This window comes from Dunckerocampus dactyliophorus, chromosome 4 (genome assembly GCF_027744805.1).
Source record: "Dunckerocampus dactyliophorus isolate RoL2022-P2 chromosome 4, RoL_Ddac_1.1, whole genome shotgun sequence".
Lineage (NCBI taxonomy): Eukaryota > Metazoa > Chordata > Actinopteri > Syngnathiformes > Syngnathidae > Dunckerocampus > Dunckerocampus dactyliophorus.
The window spans coordinates 14,676,204-14,693,364 of NC_072822.1; the positions used below are offsets into that span (position 1 = coordinate 14,676,204).

The following is a 17,161-nucleotide window of genomic DNA, read 5'->3' on the forward strand; positions in this document are numbered from 1 at the left end:
GCTTGTTCGTAAGAGTCCTCCTGAGCGTTCGTAGAATTTGTTCTTAGATCTAAGAACTGTGAGTTAAGAACACGTTTCGTGAATGTCAAAAATCTTCGTAAGAAGGCTTTAAGAACACATTTGTGCGTAAGAACGTTTCGTGAATGAGGCCCATTGATGCCAACTGCCATAATACAGAAGAAAAAGAAGACATTTGTAGACGGTCCCTGCACTCCGGTCTCGCTGCCGCCTTCTCACAGAGATCAATATAAGTCAGACTGCACAGAACATGGCTCGTTTTGATAAAAACTGGGTTGTAGCTGTTGCCACGGTTGGAAATAGGTGTACATTTCTACATTTGTATATGTCCACATCTGTCTAATAAACAGGCCATCGTGCTACACCACCAATGCTTTTCAGTTCAGGATTTCAGGAAAAACAAAGGCCAAACTTAATGACAGACAGAGTCAAATATTTACTTTTCTTTTGACATGCTTGGACATTGAAACTTAAAGTTAAATGTTTTGTTGTTTTTGTTTGAGAACCCCTGCCCCGAATACTGTGAACTTTGGGTCCAAATAATCTACAATATTCACCACAAGCTACTTCATGGTTGCAAGCGCACACATGCATTCCTACAGCCCAATACATTTGACTTCAAATACAAGACTACTTATTATAATAAGCGAACCTGTGTGTGCACGCACGAGTTGCGTGAGAACAGAGATTTGCAAACATAATACCATGTATAGACCAAAATGACATTCTGTTGTCTAAATAAGTTGAATAACACTCCTAGGCCGTACAGTGGCGTAGTTGTTAGCATGTCAGCCACAGAGATCGGAATTTGAATCTCTGTTGGAACATCTGTGTGTGGAGTTTGCATGTCTTCCATGGGCTTGTGTTGTTTTTTTTCCGGATGCTCTGGCTTCCTCCCACATCCCAAAAACATGCATGCTCGGCTAATTGTAGACTTTAAATTGTGCATTGGTGTGAATGTGAATGTGAATGTGAATGGTTGTGTGTCTACAGCCATAGCCAAAGGTTTTGGGAATGACACAGTTATTGGTTTTCACAAAGTTTACTTCCGTGTTTTCAAATATTTTGCCAGACGTTGATATATCTGACAGTGTAGATCAGTTTAGGGAACCTACGGCTCGGCAGCCAGATGTGGCTCTTTCGATGTGTCTCTCAGATATTTCTTAACATTTTAAATTTAAATCCATCCATCCGTTTTCTGCCACAATGCGTGTGGCCGGAGCCAGCTGTCCTTTTTTTATTTTCAGGGTGAAACACCAAAAGTCGATTAATATTGGATAATGCGTTAGCCTACCCGGGTCGTTGTGAGGTCAAGAAGTAAAGTTCCCTCCTTTAATCAAATAGTCAGCTGTCTAATTCTGCAGCGCAAACGCTTTTGATGAAAAAGATAGTGAAAAGAAAGAAAGATGAGGAGACTACAAAGCCATCAACAAAACCATGCGAAAAAAAAAACAACAAAAACATGCGGCACCAGAAATCGCATTCATGGGAAGAAGTATTTTATTTATTATTGGTTCGAAATTTATTAAAAAGAATACATTCAGAGACTTATTATATTGTAAAATTGTTGGTCTTGCTTAAAAACGCACACATTTAGTAGTTGTACTCACGGATATACATTTTAAAATATGTGGCTTACATAGCTTTCTCAAAAAAAAAGGTTCCCGACCGTGGTGTAGATAGATGATGATACAGTACAATGAAGTATAATTACAATCAACTCATACGTATCAAAGGCTTTTATTGAAAGTTACATTAAAGGGTCCCTGACATGATTCCTCAACTTTGCTTAAATATGTTATATTTTGTTTGTGTGGCTTCTATTACCTTTATAGTTCATGGCGCCTCTCTCAAATAGCTCTTGCAGTTCAGCCTCATTTGCGGAAGTCACGCCGTCGCAGTACTGTCACTCAGCTACGCAAACATGGCGGTGTACGAGACAGAGGATGTTTACAGTGATTATAGCGAAGCTTTGGGCGTTGTGTCAATAGTTTTCGAGGAGGAAGAAACATTTGGAAATGAAATAGAGAGTCATGGAGAGGATCATTGGTCACCTTCAAAACACAGAATGGGAAGTGTAAATTAAATAGGAGTTGCTTATACTTTTACAATTATTGTTTGAAATCAGCTTCTTAATAAGCGTAAAGGGGTAAGTCAACATTGATGTACTACACTGATGATGGGGCTGTCAAACAACTTCATGTCAAAAAATCTGAACTACCCCTTTAAGGTCTGAGTAATTTCCTGGCCATGGACCCAAAATGTGGACCCAACGTTTGGTTCTCTTAGCCAGTTAGTTCTCACTTTTACCACATGGCAAGGAGCTTTATCATGCTGGCATGACACAGGATTGATGGTAGCGCTCACGTTTTCTTCTCTGAACAAGCTTTTTTTTGGATTCCCCACACAGTCAGAAAGGGGACTCATAAAAGAAAATTGTTTTACCCCAGTCTTCAGAATACTAGTCTGTCCCTGATGTTTTTCCAGGGGTTTAAGTGGCTTCTATGCGCCCTTCTTGACACCAGGCCATCTTCCAAAAGTCTTCACTTCACTGTACATGCAGATGCACTCACGCCTGCCATGCTACTTGAGCAAGCACAGCACAATCAGCTTTCAGAGATAGTCCTGATGCTTGCTGGACTTTCTTGGGCGCCCTGATCCTTCTTCTCAACAATTGAACCTCTCTCCTTGAAGTTCTTGATGATGTGATAAATGGTTGATTGAGATGCAGTCTTACTAGCAGCCTGTGAAGCCCTTTTTGTGAGAAGATGATGATGACACGTGTTTCCTTGCATGTAACTATAACAGAAGAAGAAGAAAGATACCAAGCACCACCCTCTTGTTAAATCTTCCAGTCTGTTATTCTCACTCAACCAGGATGAGTCTTTTCCAGCCTCAACACTCTCACCTATGTTAACCAAAGAATCGCTGCTATGATGCCAGCTGGTCCTTTTGTGGTAGGGCTGAAATGCAGTGGAAATGTTTTTTGGGGATTTAGTTCATTTTCATGACAAAGAGGGACTTTGCAGTTAACTGCCATTCATTTTATCACTCTTCATAACATTCTGGAGTGTATGCAAATTGCTATCATAAAAACTGAGACAACAGACTTTGTGAAAATTAATATTTGTGTCATTCTCAAAACCTTTGGCCATGACTGTATATGTGATTGACTGGTGACCAGTCAAGGGGGTACCCTGCCTCTTACCCAAAGTCAGCTGGTATAGGCTCCAACTGTGACCCAAATGAGGACAACCGGTATTGGAAATGGATGGAACGTGAGCCTATTTCGTTTGTTTAGTGAAATCTGTGCTCCTGTGTGCTTCCAGTAGTATCCACTACCTCATTGTCTCATAAAGTCAGTTATATTTTTGCATTTTTTACCTGGCATTCCATTGAAGGTCGACCAGCCCGCAGGAAAGATTGTGTAAAACCTCAGAGGTTCTACTGTATACATACTGTACAGTGTACAACATTGTCTCTGGCAGTGGTAAATTGTGTAACACAGCAAGCATGCGTCTTGAATTCGCAAGGATGGAATGGAGGCAGCAGGACTCTTCTTGTTTGTCGCCAGCAAAACAAGAAGAGTACCATGACCTGGGTGATTGAGAATCAACACAGACATATGCCCTGAATCTTTCAAGAAATAGTTCAACAGAGTTGACGGAAGAATACAAGATCAATATCATGAAAGCAATCAAAGATAACACCACAAGGGACGTCAATATTACTCTCAGTTCCAGGACATCCGACCTTGCTGACTTCGCTGGTGTGCTGCATTATACTGATGTCATGTGACATCATATATGACGGCATTTCAAACCCAGAAATTTTGGGAAACTTTCCAGGCATACTGTTTTCCCAGATTTTGGTCAATTTCTGAATCATATGACATCCAAGGCATTCAACTAAGAGCTTCCATTGTATTCTCGACAGCATAAGGTCTCACCACAGGTTTTAACAACATGACTGGAGGTCCTCCTACTCCCCGAAAAGCTGCTGAAAAGCTGATTGAGTTTCTAGTTCACCTCAAACTCAGTTTACTGGCACACTGCAAGAACTCCACAGTTTGCCTTTCAACATAACTGAAGTTATCTTAGCAGGACCGTAAAAGGTCTGTCTTCATTTTCTCCCCTGAAGCCTTCCCTAAGGCATTGAACCCCCCAAAAGTCCACTGAAATGTGCGCCCCTTTACCCCATCACGACATATCTCTCCTCGCATGCTGGTGGTCTAATTTTCTGGTGTGATCTACAACGACAGGGATAAATGAACGTCAATCATGTAAATATAATTTAAGAGCAGAAGTAGGTGAATATGTTATACTGTATATACAGCATTTGATACCACTGTTGATAGTGAAATAAATGAGGACGTCTGATTCTGCGTTTGTGTTGCTTCCTTCGAGTGTGTGTGTAAAACTCGACCAAAAGGACGCCTGCAGAATAAAAGACACAGGTCCTGCTATTCATATGCTGCCAGCTAGCCGTTACATAACAAAATAAATAGGACACAATGTCCCCTGGTGGCAGGACATGAAATGTGAAGTGCTCCTCTTCCTTGGGAGATGTGTGTCCCAGCCCCCTGTTACACAACACATCTTTGAGGGGGCAACTTGCAGCAGCCTCCCTGACATCAGTGTGCTGTGTGGTGGTCTGCTATCTTCAGCCATGTCTGCACAGTTGCTGGTCGTTCTGCTAGCCTTCACCGCGCTGTGTGCTGCATCGTCTGAACCTGACTGCAAAGATCTGGTGAAACCTCTGCTTCTGGATGACCACAGCCCCGTAAGTATGTGTGTCAACATACCTGAATATCAGCGGTGATATGTATTATGGCACTTTGACCATACGTTTTAGTGTTTTAGTATTTCTGTTTCTTTTTTTCTTTGGATTTTTTCTCAAATATATCACATTCTTAGAATCTTATTCATGATTTCAGCTATGCACTCTGATGGCTGGTCCTTAATATTCACTCACACATGTGAACCTAACAATAAAATGTCAACTTTCAAAACGAAACTGCTGTAAAAATATCATATATAAATATTATTTCCCACTTTAAACGAGTCAATGTTTTAAAAGTACTTCAAGCTGAAATATTCATATCATACTTGAATGATACTTTTGAGCCCTATATTTACATAACCGAACAGGTTTTTTACTGAAAAGAAAAAAAAATCATTAAATTAATTGTCGTAAGAAGTATTTTTGTGCTATTTATGTTATTATTAGGTTATTAGGAGATGTGATGCTGTGAAAGTATTATGTATGAATGGGTTTTTTCACGTTAAACAAGTCACTATTGTAAAACAGGACATACGTTTGGACACACACAACACAACCCCATGGTCCCAACGCCATTAATGAGGCAAGAAATTCCACAAAGTAACCCTGAAAAGGCACACCTGTGAAGTGAAAACCATTTTAGGTGACGACTCATGAAGCTCACTGAGAGAACACCGAGGGTTTGCAGCGCTATCAAAAAAGCAAAGGGTAGCCACTGGTTATTTCACACATTTGTGTTAAGTACATTATTCCACATGCGTTCATTCTTAGTTTTGAGGACTTCAGTGAGAATCTGGTCATGAAAACAAAAAAACGCATTGGATCAGAAGTTGTGTCCAAACTTTTGGCCTGTACTGTACATCTAGAATTGAGGATATTTTGGGGATTCCATGTTTAGTGTTAAAGGTTCAACGTAAATTCATCTTTAATGTAAACTATTTCCATAATTTCCATAAAATGTGTTTCAATGGGTATTCATTATTATTAGTAGTAGTACTAGTATTGTTAATAAGAATAATAATAATAATAATGATAATGATAAATTATTATTATTATCAACTATTTGAACAGTTCAGAGAAGTCCAAGAATGTGTACAACATTTAAGGCTTTTTTTTTTTCTTGTGAAATTTCAGGTGAAATTAGATTTTTCGTTTTTCAAATTTTACGAGCTTTGAGGCGTTAGGGTTAGGGTTAGCCATCCTGATGTATTCATATGATTTTTAATTAGAATGTATTTGTTATGATTCATTATTAGGGCTGCCATTTGATTACATTTGGAAAATATTATCATTTTTATCCCATGTTTAATCTCTCGGTGGTGGGAGTTTTTTTATGTTCTGGTAAACTTATGATATTTTTCACTTCATAATTAATGCAGGAGCAGACAATTAATTAATAAAAAATGGTAGTAAAATATGAATATAGCATTTTAATGTAACATACAATTTTGTGACAACTAGAGAGTGCATGACATGTGTTTAATTCCATTTTTGGAACCTCCGGAGTCAGACACAATCAGTTCAGTCATGCTGGTTGACTTCCAAGTTGCTTACATTTCAAAACAAAGGACATTAATTTTAAGTTCATAAGTGTTTTTGCCAATGCCATCATAAAGTAAATCCATTAAAACAGTTTAAATAAAAGTACATCACTAACGATCATAAAAGTGTTCTTTTTAAGTAACATTTTAAGGTAATTAGTGTAACTGTGATACACGTGTACAGAGAAGACAAGCACTGTAAAGTAGAACTACTCAGCTTTTGAAGTGGCAACAGGAAGGCATAACAGAGTCATGAAACAAGATTGAGCAGTCTCACAACATAACATCTCACAACTTTGGAGGTTCCTTTGTATTTTTTCCTGACGTGTATTTCCATGGATGGTCCTTAAATGACTAAAACAAGTTTTTCTACCACGCTTGAGAATGTGTCGTCTTGGCTCGGTCATGAGCGGTCTTGGTGGTGTGTTGTCAGGTCTTCGGGAAATGGGTCCTCCATGTGGGCTCATGGGACGAGCCGGGCCTGAAGAGCGACCTGGTAGTAGTGAATACCTCGTGGATAGAACTGTCTCCATCCTCACAGACCGGGGTCATCTCCCTCTACTGGGCTGACCGCCTGTAAGGACGCCACGTTTCAGTCTTTGTTTCGTCATCATTATATCTCCTTCCTATCTCCCCTTTCGCCCTACAGGACTGATGATAAATGTCTTCAGGGATCAGCTGATGTTACCGTCACGGGAATGACCAGTCATGCCACCTGTACGCATCACCTCATAGTACCTCTCTCATACATGTACAGGTCCAAAACTATTTTTGTCTTTATTCACGACCACAATGGATTTGAAACAACGCAATCAAGATGTGACTGAATATTTTTGAGTGGTCTCAAAAATATGTAATTAGCGATTTGGGAATTTCTGCAATTTTATGCAGAGCACCTCCATTTTCACAGGCTCAAAAGCATTTCAATATTTGACATAATCGTACTGTAAATATAACCATACGTTTTAATTGTGGGATGAAAAATACTTTGCAGTATATGAGTTTGATGACCAAATTCAGTTTCCGCCAGAGAAATGACTTCAATTGCTGCTTGTTTATGGGTCTGTCTTCCTTCACTTTTGCCTTCGGTAAGTAAAAAACATACAGTAGGCTTGCGATCAGTCCACTGACTTGGCCGTCGGATTATATAGTATTCACTTTATTTGCTTGTCTAGAATGTCTGGAGTTCAAAGTACTGTGGTACCTTTTTCATTCGTTCCAAAAGGTCAAACAAAAACCGAGGCACTTTTTCCCCTAGGAAATAATATAAATCCAATGAATCTGTTCCAGACAAAAAAAAAATCAATTTACAGTTTTACATGCAGAAAACAATATAAAATAATGATAACATAAGAATGAAATGGAGAAATGAATACATTTATCACTTTTACCTTTATTGAAGACGCTCGAGGGGAGGGTACGCCATCTTCGTACTTTCAGATACGTTCTATTTGGAATTCAATAGCAGCACCTTCTCTAGCTAATTGCTGGCACTCACAACTTTTTATGGTCACATGGCAGGTTATTTTGCAGGCGCGCTCAATAAAAAAATGCATGGACAGTGAGTCACCAACCTGTAGGGCGCTTTATTGCGGCGCTCACTTTTGCGGAATGATACGGTACGAGGCTAACGGACTAGCTTGTTACGCTCAATGTTCTACGAAAACCGAGACAGTGTACAATAAACAAGGGCATTCAGAAACTGAGGTTTACCAGTGTTACCAGTGGTTTGCAGCACCTGTGTGTAACCTGTATGTTTTCCCCCAACATCCTTGGCGCTCTGTTTTATTCACCAAGGAAACTTTGACTTCCTGCAAGTTACTGCAAAAGGTCAGTTAAGACTTTTTGTCTGACGTGACGTGTGAGATCATCATTAATGATGTTGACAAGTGAAGGCAGTAAGGCTCGCAAAAAAGCGGTGAATGAAGGCCTGCAAAGGTATTTCTCGGGAGGAAAATCAAAATTTGGTTGTGTAATTAGGCTCCGGACTTTAATCACTCACTGGCTATACATTATTTTAATGCAAAAGTGTGGTTGAATTTCCTTTTTTTTCTCATAATAGTATATTGAGCCCTTGAAAATGGAGGTATTCTGTATAAAAAGTGTGTAATTCTTAAATGCTATATTTTTAATTCCTTGAAATTCAAAACCTTCACTTCAGCCCCATGTTAGATGTTTTATCGTGGTGGTGAACAAAGGCAAAATCATAAAAAACATCTGTCATTGTCCAAATACTGCTGGACCAAACTGAATACGATTTCAAATGTATTTGGGTTGTTTCCATGTCTGCACAGTCAACATCAACAACCACACTTCCTATCATGAGGGCAAATACTACGAGACCTGCGCCGACTGCCTCTTTTCCGAGGACACCACCCTCCTGCCGGACGGCAAATCTTTGGGCCGTTACCTTTTCCTCTTTAGTATGTTGGTCTTCTTTCATTGTGTCATCGCTCATGACTGTGGAAACGCTGTAAAATGTACTGTAGCAGTCAACAGCTCACACAAAAGACATTTACTGTATGTGATGGAGAACACGCGCCTTCGCTTAAAAATACACTAGATTTGTTTTTATGTGCAAACAGCTGACTCGCAAAAAAAAAAAGGCACTTATGGCTCATGTTTGCAAACTATTCATATGGAAAATAGTTGCAATTGAGACAAAATATTGACGAAGCAAATGAACTTCTATAGCTTGTGTATAGTACAGCATCAATGCAAAAACATCAGATATTAATATTATGGCTATCTGATCTACAACTATGCAAAATGTATGACAATTTTGACCTTTTAATAGGATTTTTCTTGAAACGTCCAATGAAAATAATTGTATTGTACTTTTTTTTTTTACTGAAAACCAGTCAGTATCTGGTGTGATCAGATCCAGAACATCCCAAACATGCTCCATGGGTGAGCATGCTACCCATGCATAGATTCATGTACGGCATCCCTGCAACATGGGGCCGTGCATCATCATGCTGCAATTATTTATGTGGCCTCTAGGTTTGATTTCCCGAAAAGGCATAGAGATATATCCAACCCAGTCTGGATTGTATCAAATATGTCCATTTAGTTCCGTTATTATGTAATTATCTTTCTATCGTTATCCTCACCAGCTATTTCTATGACTTCCTTTTCAAGCCCGAACTGGTCAACTAGAGCCATCCGAGTTGGAGACCTTCAAGAAGCAGGCGGCCTGTCTTAATTTCCCTGCTGAGTACTACTTCATGGGCACAAGTGGGTTGTCATTGCACCTTTGCATCGCTTTACATGCAACTCAAACCTTCTTGCTGCATCATTTTCCTGTGCTTTGATTTCAGATCTGTGCCCCGACAGCAGGAAGACTGAGCCTCCCGCCTCTACAAACTAGAACGGGAAACATCCACACGCAGACAAACATGCCATACTAACATACTAAATGTTCAATTGTGATCTTGTGCTAGGAAATAACACTTAGAGCAAGTAAAAATGGAATCATTGGAAGCTTTCATGGCTGACACATTCATCTGTACAACATTGGTACAATCATTTTAGGTAGAAAACATTAGATCTAAGTGAATATACAAAATAAAACATTATTCACTCCTTCTTTGCAGTGGTTTATCCAACTCCTCACCGGTCTTTACAAGAAACCTCCGCATGACTGTTGCCGGGTAACATTGTCGCCACAACCTGACCCTTTGCTAGAAAAACAAGCTTTGTTACACAAGAGAAAAGCTTTCAGCGAATCCAAGAGGAGTCATGGCACTTCGCCCAGAGTCCTTTCAAGGCCGACAGAGGACTGCTGAGATGGTCATTCAGCACTCAGTGAAAGCATGATTATTCACAATGTTCCTCGGTGCATTTACCGTGCAGAACACACCCTTTCTTTCCCCCTTATAGACGTTTGCACACCACTTTTTTACGCTTTGAGAGCCCCTCAGAGAGTGCAGCGTTAGGCAGTAAGACACTTTGCAGTGTGGCAGTGCGACATGACTCGTGTGCCTGTGGTTGCTTTTTTGTTGCCTCTCCTCACACTTTGTGGCGCTTCTGCACCGGACTGCAAGGATCTGGTCCAACCTTTCATGCCAGAGGATCCAAAACTGGTAAATTCAGTTATTTTACTGTATTATCTTGGTTGACCTAAGGAGTTGTATCAAAGATAATGCTCAGATGTGTCTATTAATCTACAGTATATGTTTATTATAAAACTAAATAAGGTAACCAAAATATCAGAACCCGCTGTCAGTCTGGAGCAGTGCAGTTCTACATTACTGCAAAGCACAATTAACATATTGTTATATTTTCAACTTGCAGATATTTGGAAAATGGGTGTACGTGATGGGAGCTGGTGACCCCCTGCCGTACCATCAGGCAATGGGGTCTGTGAAAAGCTCCTGGATTGACTTGTCCCCGACATCGGCGAGTCACATTGTGACACTGCGATGGGGCGATCGCTGCTTGTAAGTTGCTTGATCAAGCTCTTTATTAGGAATCTCTAAAATGGCATTTTGCAAAAAATGCTTTGTCCCACACAGCAATCGTTGTATTTTGGGTGAAGTGAATACAACAGTTGTTGGACTTGCCACCATGTTTCGCAGTAAGTGGACGCACGATGAGCAAAAATGACACACAGTACATTCACCACAATGGTTAGGCACATCTATTGAGATCTATGGCAAGGCATCATATATGACATGATAGGATTTGTTATATGATGTTATATTATACGGTATGGTATGGTATGGTATGGTATGTTATGGTATGACAGAATAGGATAGGATGTGATGCTATATTATAGGGTAGTGTATGATACTGTATGATATGATATGATACATTTAGAATATATATATATTAGTGCATGTATACACAGGGTAGGCTCATCTAGGTAGGGGGTGAGTCACAGGTGGGAGGAAGAGGAAGGAGGGTTTTTCTTCAGAACTTCTGGTGAGGGTTTGGTGGTAATAAAGAGGCTCGAGGGACACATATTACTGTTACAGCATTATTAAAAGTCTTATTTTTATATGAAAGTGACCTTCAAAAAGAAATATGATGTGGCGGAAACATCCATTATGTTTTTTAGTTAAATAATGAATTGTGCGTGTTTCCAAAGAAAATCTAGCAGACCACAAAGGTCACATCCTGAGGACCTGCTCCGAATGCCTCCTGTGGACAGACACCTTCCGGAATGGTGACGTCACTGGTAGATACATCCTGCAGTTCAGTAAGTCTCTCCTCCACCAATCACTTTAAATGTGACCTTTTGAAATACAGTAAATACACTGTAATGTCCATCTTTCAGCAAGGAGCGGACAAATAGATCCCAAAGATGTTGAAGTGTTCCAAAAGCAAGTGGGCTGTTTGAATTTTCCAGAAAACGTCCATAAATATGATGGAACAACAGGTCAGCAGGTCTCGTTGTTGCCTGCGTGCTCATGCTTTTATTCAAGCTGCTAATACAGTAGATGGAGGTGTTCTGTAAAACCTATAAACATGTCAAGAAGTGTAATAGTGAGTGATTATATATATATAAAAGGACATTTATTTATTTACCCACGCAAAAATACATGAGTCATATCTATTTTGTTAATTTATCTGTCTTTGTGTTGCAGAGCTGTGTCCTGATGACAAGCAGACTGCAGAGTGAACAAACATTTAACACAGATACAGTAGCTGCTTAGACCAAACATACGCTCTTAACATGTGTATTGTTTGGATAAACTATATGAAAAGCTTGTCCCGTGCAACAGTGAAACTGGACCACATGTCATTAAAGTGTTATAACAACATGCTGCCCAGTCTTGAAAATATACACTCAGTCTATGTGGCCACATGCAAACTGTATCTTTGTACAACGTTGGGCAGATTAGTGCAAATAATACGTACATTTTTAAGACACATGCTCGTGTGTGTTCCTATCAATGTGTTCCCGAGGGGAGCTGAGTGGTGGCGGACAGGAAGTGATATCAGGGGTTCAGATTTGAGTGGGTTATGCCTGCTACAGTAGCCAGTTTTTATGAGAGATTTTTGTGCCTGTTGTGAGATCATTCAAGCCTGTAATAGAAGCCTGTTTCTGGTGTTTGTGTGTCAATAACATTACTGGCACCGAGTGACCAGTGTAGAACACTACATATAATTCACAACAGTCTTCATTTTAGTTCATTTAGCTATTTTAAAGCTTGAAAATGCTTAATTTAGGCAAAATATATGTAAAATTTGCTTCATTATGCATATTTTTGGACTCAAAATAGGCCACATTCACCCACAAAACAGCATTCATTATTCATATATATTTGAAACAACGTGATAGAGTGGCGAGAGTGGCTCAAAGTGGCGAGGGACGACTGTACACTTGGCATTGTTTGCCTATTTCATAACATGAGACTTGGCAGAGTGCCTTTTTATCCTTTTTCTTTGTGAATATACTTTTTCACTTGGCGAAGGTCGACTGACTTCAGTTAGAATACAGCTCCTATTCTGTTCTCATCAGACTGTGCAACTGCTCTTATTAAAGACTAATCCAGCCAATGTTTATACTACAAAATGCAAAAGAAAAAGGATAATACATGAAATACAGAAACAGACACCAGCCACCAACAAACCCAAACTTGGTATTGTAAATGAATTGTCTGATGCGTCCCAATTTAATTGCTTGTTACACACGAGACTAAGACATAATCCTTAAGTGTCCAACATGCTGTACTGGCCCCCCGGACCACTTTGAACAACCTCCATCTTGCACGACCTGCCGCTGTCCCTCCGCCCGCTGGTTCTGGTGCTCTCTGTGCGCAAGCTGCTCATCATCTGGTGTGGACGCCCACGTCGAAACAGCGCCACTACCCGTTTCCTGCACTGAGACGACCCGAAATAGTAAATAAGTGGGTCCAGGCAGCAGCTGAGGCTCCCCACGCACGTGGCAAGCAGGTAGGCCCGGTAGGAGGTGTCACTGGACTTCTGGGCTACCTCGACGTAGTGGACCATGAGGATGATGTTAGCGGGGGTGAAGCACACCACAAACACCACCAGCACGACCACTGCCATCACTACCGCTCGAGTCTTTTTGGTGCGGTTCTCAATGTTGGAGGCTGCCAAGGCGTGGATAATGCGCACGTAGCACACCACAGTGAAGATAAGAGGGATGAAGAAGAACACGGAGGAGTAGATAGGGAAGAAGTATCGATAATAAGCTTTTAGCTCTCCTGCATCTTGCACGTCATGGCAAGTGGTGATGTGCAGTTGGGGAAGGTGCGCAGTTTGACCTGCGGCTAAGAGAGGTGCCGCCCCGGCGAGGGCCAGCAACCACATGGCGGCACAAACGCCCCATGCCGTCTGAGGGCTGCGCCATGTCAGCGAGTTCATGGGGTAGACTACAGCCAGGAAGCGGTCGATGCTGATGCACGCCATGAGCAGGACCGAGCAGTACATGTTGCAATAGAAGGCCGCCGTCACCACCCTGCACATGAATGGGCCGTAGGTCCAGTTGTTGCCATGGTAATGATAGACCATCTTGAAGGGAAGGAGCAGGCCAAAAAGCAGGTCAGCAGCGGCAAGGTTCAACATGTAGATGACTGCAGGCTTCCTGGGACGGACGGGATGCACAAAAATCACGGCAGCGACAAGGTTGAGGGGCACACTGATGATGAAGACAAAGGTGTACACAGTTGGGACGAAGGCGGTCGACAAGCAACCCTTCAGGAAACGCTTAGCCTCCTCCGAGACAAAATAGTGCTTGTGATGAGGATGCGGGCTGTGATGTCTTCTCACCGGCTCCGCCTGGGACTGGGAGCCAGAACCTGTGTCTAGCACAGACAGGTCTAAGTACTCAGCATCGCCTTCTCCCAGAATGTGGCCAGAGAAGGTCCGCAGGAAAGGCTCTGAGGCTTCGATGAGGCACACAAAAACATAAAATCAATGTTTGCTCCTTTTCTTTGATGATCTAAACGCACAGATGCAACAAGACTGATCTAGTGTAATTCACATTTGACCCGATAGAACTGCCAGGCCAGAACCATTCATGGCACACCATAATTAAGCTAATTTTTGAGAGGCAATAATTTAACAGTGTTTATTATTATTACGCTTAGATATGTGGAGAATATTAAGCTTATTTACAAAGAGTGAGAATAAATGCTGTATTAGGACCACCTCAGTCAGATGCAGGTCAGTTAATTTACAAGCGAACAATGCATGCTTATCTGGTGATATAAAATGTATATATCATTTAAGTAAATTATGGCTCGGTATCAATCAAAATAGGCAGAATGTTTCATTTTTCTGTTGAAAGCCATTACATGATGCAGGCAGACCCTAATGCTGTGTGGAGCTGGATGACATCAGTGTAAGCTACACAATTACAATACATTAAATTTGCATTACCCCTCTAAACTCACCCAGTAGAAAATGACCACTTATGCATTCTTGTTTTGCCTTGTTCTTGTCTGGATTTAAATACAAATATTTAAAAACTTACCATTACTGGTGGCAAGTGCTGAGCTGTAAAGACATAACATCACCAACAGCCAAAATAATGGGTTAACTGTGGCCATATTCCTCAAAGCGGTTTTGAAGCTACCACAGCAGTTTCTTTTATCAGTATGACAACAGTGTTATAATACACTGCAGTGAGGGTGCTGTCACACCCCCCCCGACTCCTCCTCAGCGGAATTTGCCATTATTTCATTTATGGACAGAAGGAAGAAATAAATTACTGTACGAGGCATTATAATACCATACAGTAATACATTAGGGTTTGTTTGGATGTCGGCTTCCCTTGTTAATGTTGCCAGTGTTAGTGTTCAACTGTAAAAATTAGGGCTGTCAAAGTTAACGCATTAATAACACATTAAACACAAAGTTCCTTTATCGGCACTATTTTTGTTGACGCGATTAATGGACGCACGTCCTGTTCGACCTGTAGTTTGAAGAAACGCAGCGGTGGATGTGGAGCCATAAGCGGGAGCAAATATTTTGAAAAAATGGACAAAGAAAAGTGTATTTTGGATGGTAGGTTTAGCTTCAAAGACTCGGCAGATGGCTCTCGCAACAAGACCAAAGGTATGTGGATCTACTGTTGCTGTGAGTTAAGTTGTCACGTACCGTCGTATGTCGACTAAGAGAAGTCGAAAGGTACTGCCTGTATTTTTTTTTGCCATTTATACAGTGGTACCTTGGCAACTAAAGAGTGTTTTTATTTAGATGTGAGCCATCTCTCAGCTGATTTTTTGTTTTGAACTGCGAGCTAAAATTTGCTTTAGGAGCTGTTACCGGCAGGCATAGCCAAAGACAGCTATTTGGGTGCTTGTGTCAATGTAACAATGACTGAAGACGAGAATGGCTCTAAATAGCATTAGCAGCACGCTAGCTAGTCACCAGGAAAGATTTTCAACACAACAGCAACACATATGTACATTATAGTGATCTAATTTATTATGTGTTGTGTAAAACTATGATCAGATCTTAACTTTATGCATTCGCCCATACTATCAGCATTTGGGACCAAATATGAGGTGAAATAAAAATGGGAAAAATGCAGCGTAGTAGTCTATTTGTGCAGCGTGGGAAAAAGTTAAGACATTGCGTTCAAGTACCATCAAACAAAGTGGGAGAAGTCACCGCTCGCATTAAACATGCAAAAACTAACTGTATATTATTTTTTTAATAAAATAATGGCCCATATTTCCAAAATTGATATCCAATTACATAAAAATTGATGGAGTCATTTACAAGTTATTCTATTTTTTATTAAGTGTTTTTTTTTTTTTTTGTATTATTGCGCCTGAACGTTTCTCGTGGCCCGGTGGTTGGGGACCCCCGCCGTACAGCATGCTTGGGGATATGACGTGCTCTTTTACACGTTTGAAAATACTGTAAGAATGCCACTTTTCTAGAATTGGCTTCTTTGTTTTACAATGTAAGATGAATGTCTAAATCAACAAATGTAACCGTTGAATCGTATCGAATCGCATCATTCTGTGTTTAAATATCGTTTTGGAAGTGTGTCTGTCACGGCACGGCGTGATGTTTTGTGGCGACGACCTCAGGATGCAGAGACTGGTCCCAAGTGCATTAAAAAGATTTATTTGCAGAATGTAGCAAGGCAGGAGAAGGGATCTGGCGACAGAAAGCAACGGATGCCAAAGGCTGAACTAAATAATCAAAACACAAATGAGCTGTAGGTGCGTGAAATCAGTAAAATAAATGTAGCTGAAAACACAACCGAGGAAAGCAGGAAGTATTACAAAATAAAGGCATAAACAAGCTCTACCTTAACCCGTGTATCTAGATGCGTATTGAATCATTTACCACAAAGACATTTACATCCCTACTTATTATAAATGACTTCTAGAGGCTATTAAGTGCAATTTAATTGAGTTACCTATGAGCAAAATGCAATTAACCGCAAATAAATATTTTAATCAATTGATAGTCCAAGTAAAAATACTTCATCACTGGCCATGAGATTAGATGTTCGTAATCTTTTGCCTTATGGGCGCCACACACAGGAGGCGACATTGCCTCTACACCATATCAATGGAACCTGCGCCATTGGGCGATTATCGCGAGTCACCGTCACCTCGTGCATGTCATCGTGCATACGCTGGCTTGCGATGCGACCCCAGAAAGTTGAAAAATGTTCAACTTTTCAGCGCTGTTGCGCAGACGAGGACAGATCAGCGGAAGTTTCATTGATTGACCGATGACAGGTCAGGATACTAATAAGCAAAAAGGACCCTCTCGCAGGTAAACACGGAAGTGATACTTGCAGTGTCAGATTTTCCAGAGCCATTTGACATTTCTAAAAAAGAATAGGAAGAAAAAAAAAAAACATCAAAATAATTTTT

The 17,161-nt window shown here is 40.6% G+C and overlaps 2 protein-coding genes across 2 annotated transcripts; one reads left to right on the plus strand and one right to left on the minus strand.

The window, feature by feature from the left end:
• Positions 1 to 4,516: 4,516 nt before the first annotated feature.
• On the plus strand, positions 4,517 to 9,928 carry LOC129180386 (uncharacterized). Its single transcript, XM_054774817.1, has 6 exons — positions 4,517 to 4,800; positions 6,775 to 6,917; positions 6,991 to 7,058; positions 8,636 to 8,764; positions 9,483 to 9,578; positions 9,662 to 9,928. The coding sequence occupies exons 1-6, from the start codon at positions 4,552 to 4,554 to the stop codon at positions 9,709 to 9,711; spliced, it is 735 nt and encodes a 244-aa protein (XP_054630792.1). The 5' UTR covers positions 4,517 to 4,551; the 3' UTR covers positions 9,712 to 9,928.
• An 879-nt stretch (positions 9,929 to 10,807) lies between these two features.
• On the minus strand, positions 10,808 to 14,900 carry f2r (coagulation factor II (thrombin) receptor). Its single transcript, XM_054774815.1, has 2 exons — positions 14,791 to 14,900; positions 10,808 to 14,200 (listed from the first exon to the last, which is right to left on the minus strand). Exons 1-2 carry the CDS (start codon positions 14,864 to 14,866, stop codon positions 13,002 to 13,004), a joined length of 1,275 nt encoding a protein of 424 aa, XP_054630790.1. The 5' UTR covers positions 14,867 to 14,900; the 3' UTR covers positions 10,808 to 13,001.
• Between the last annotated feature and the right edge of the window lie 2,261 nt (positions 14,901 to 17,161).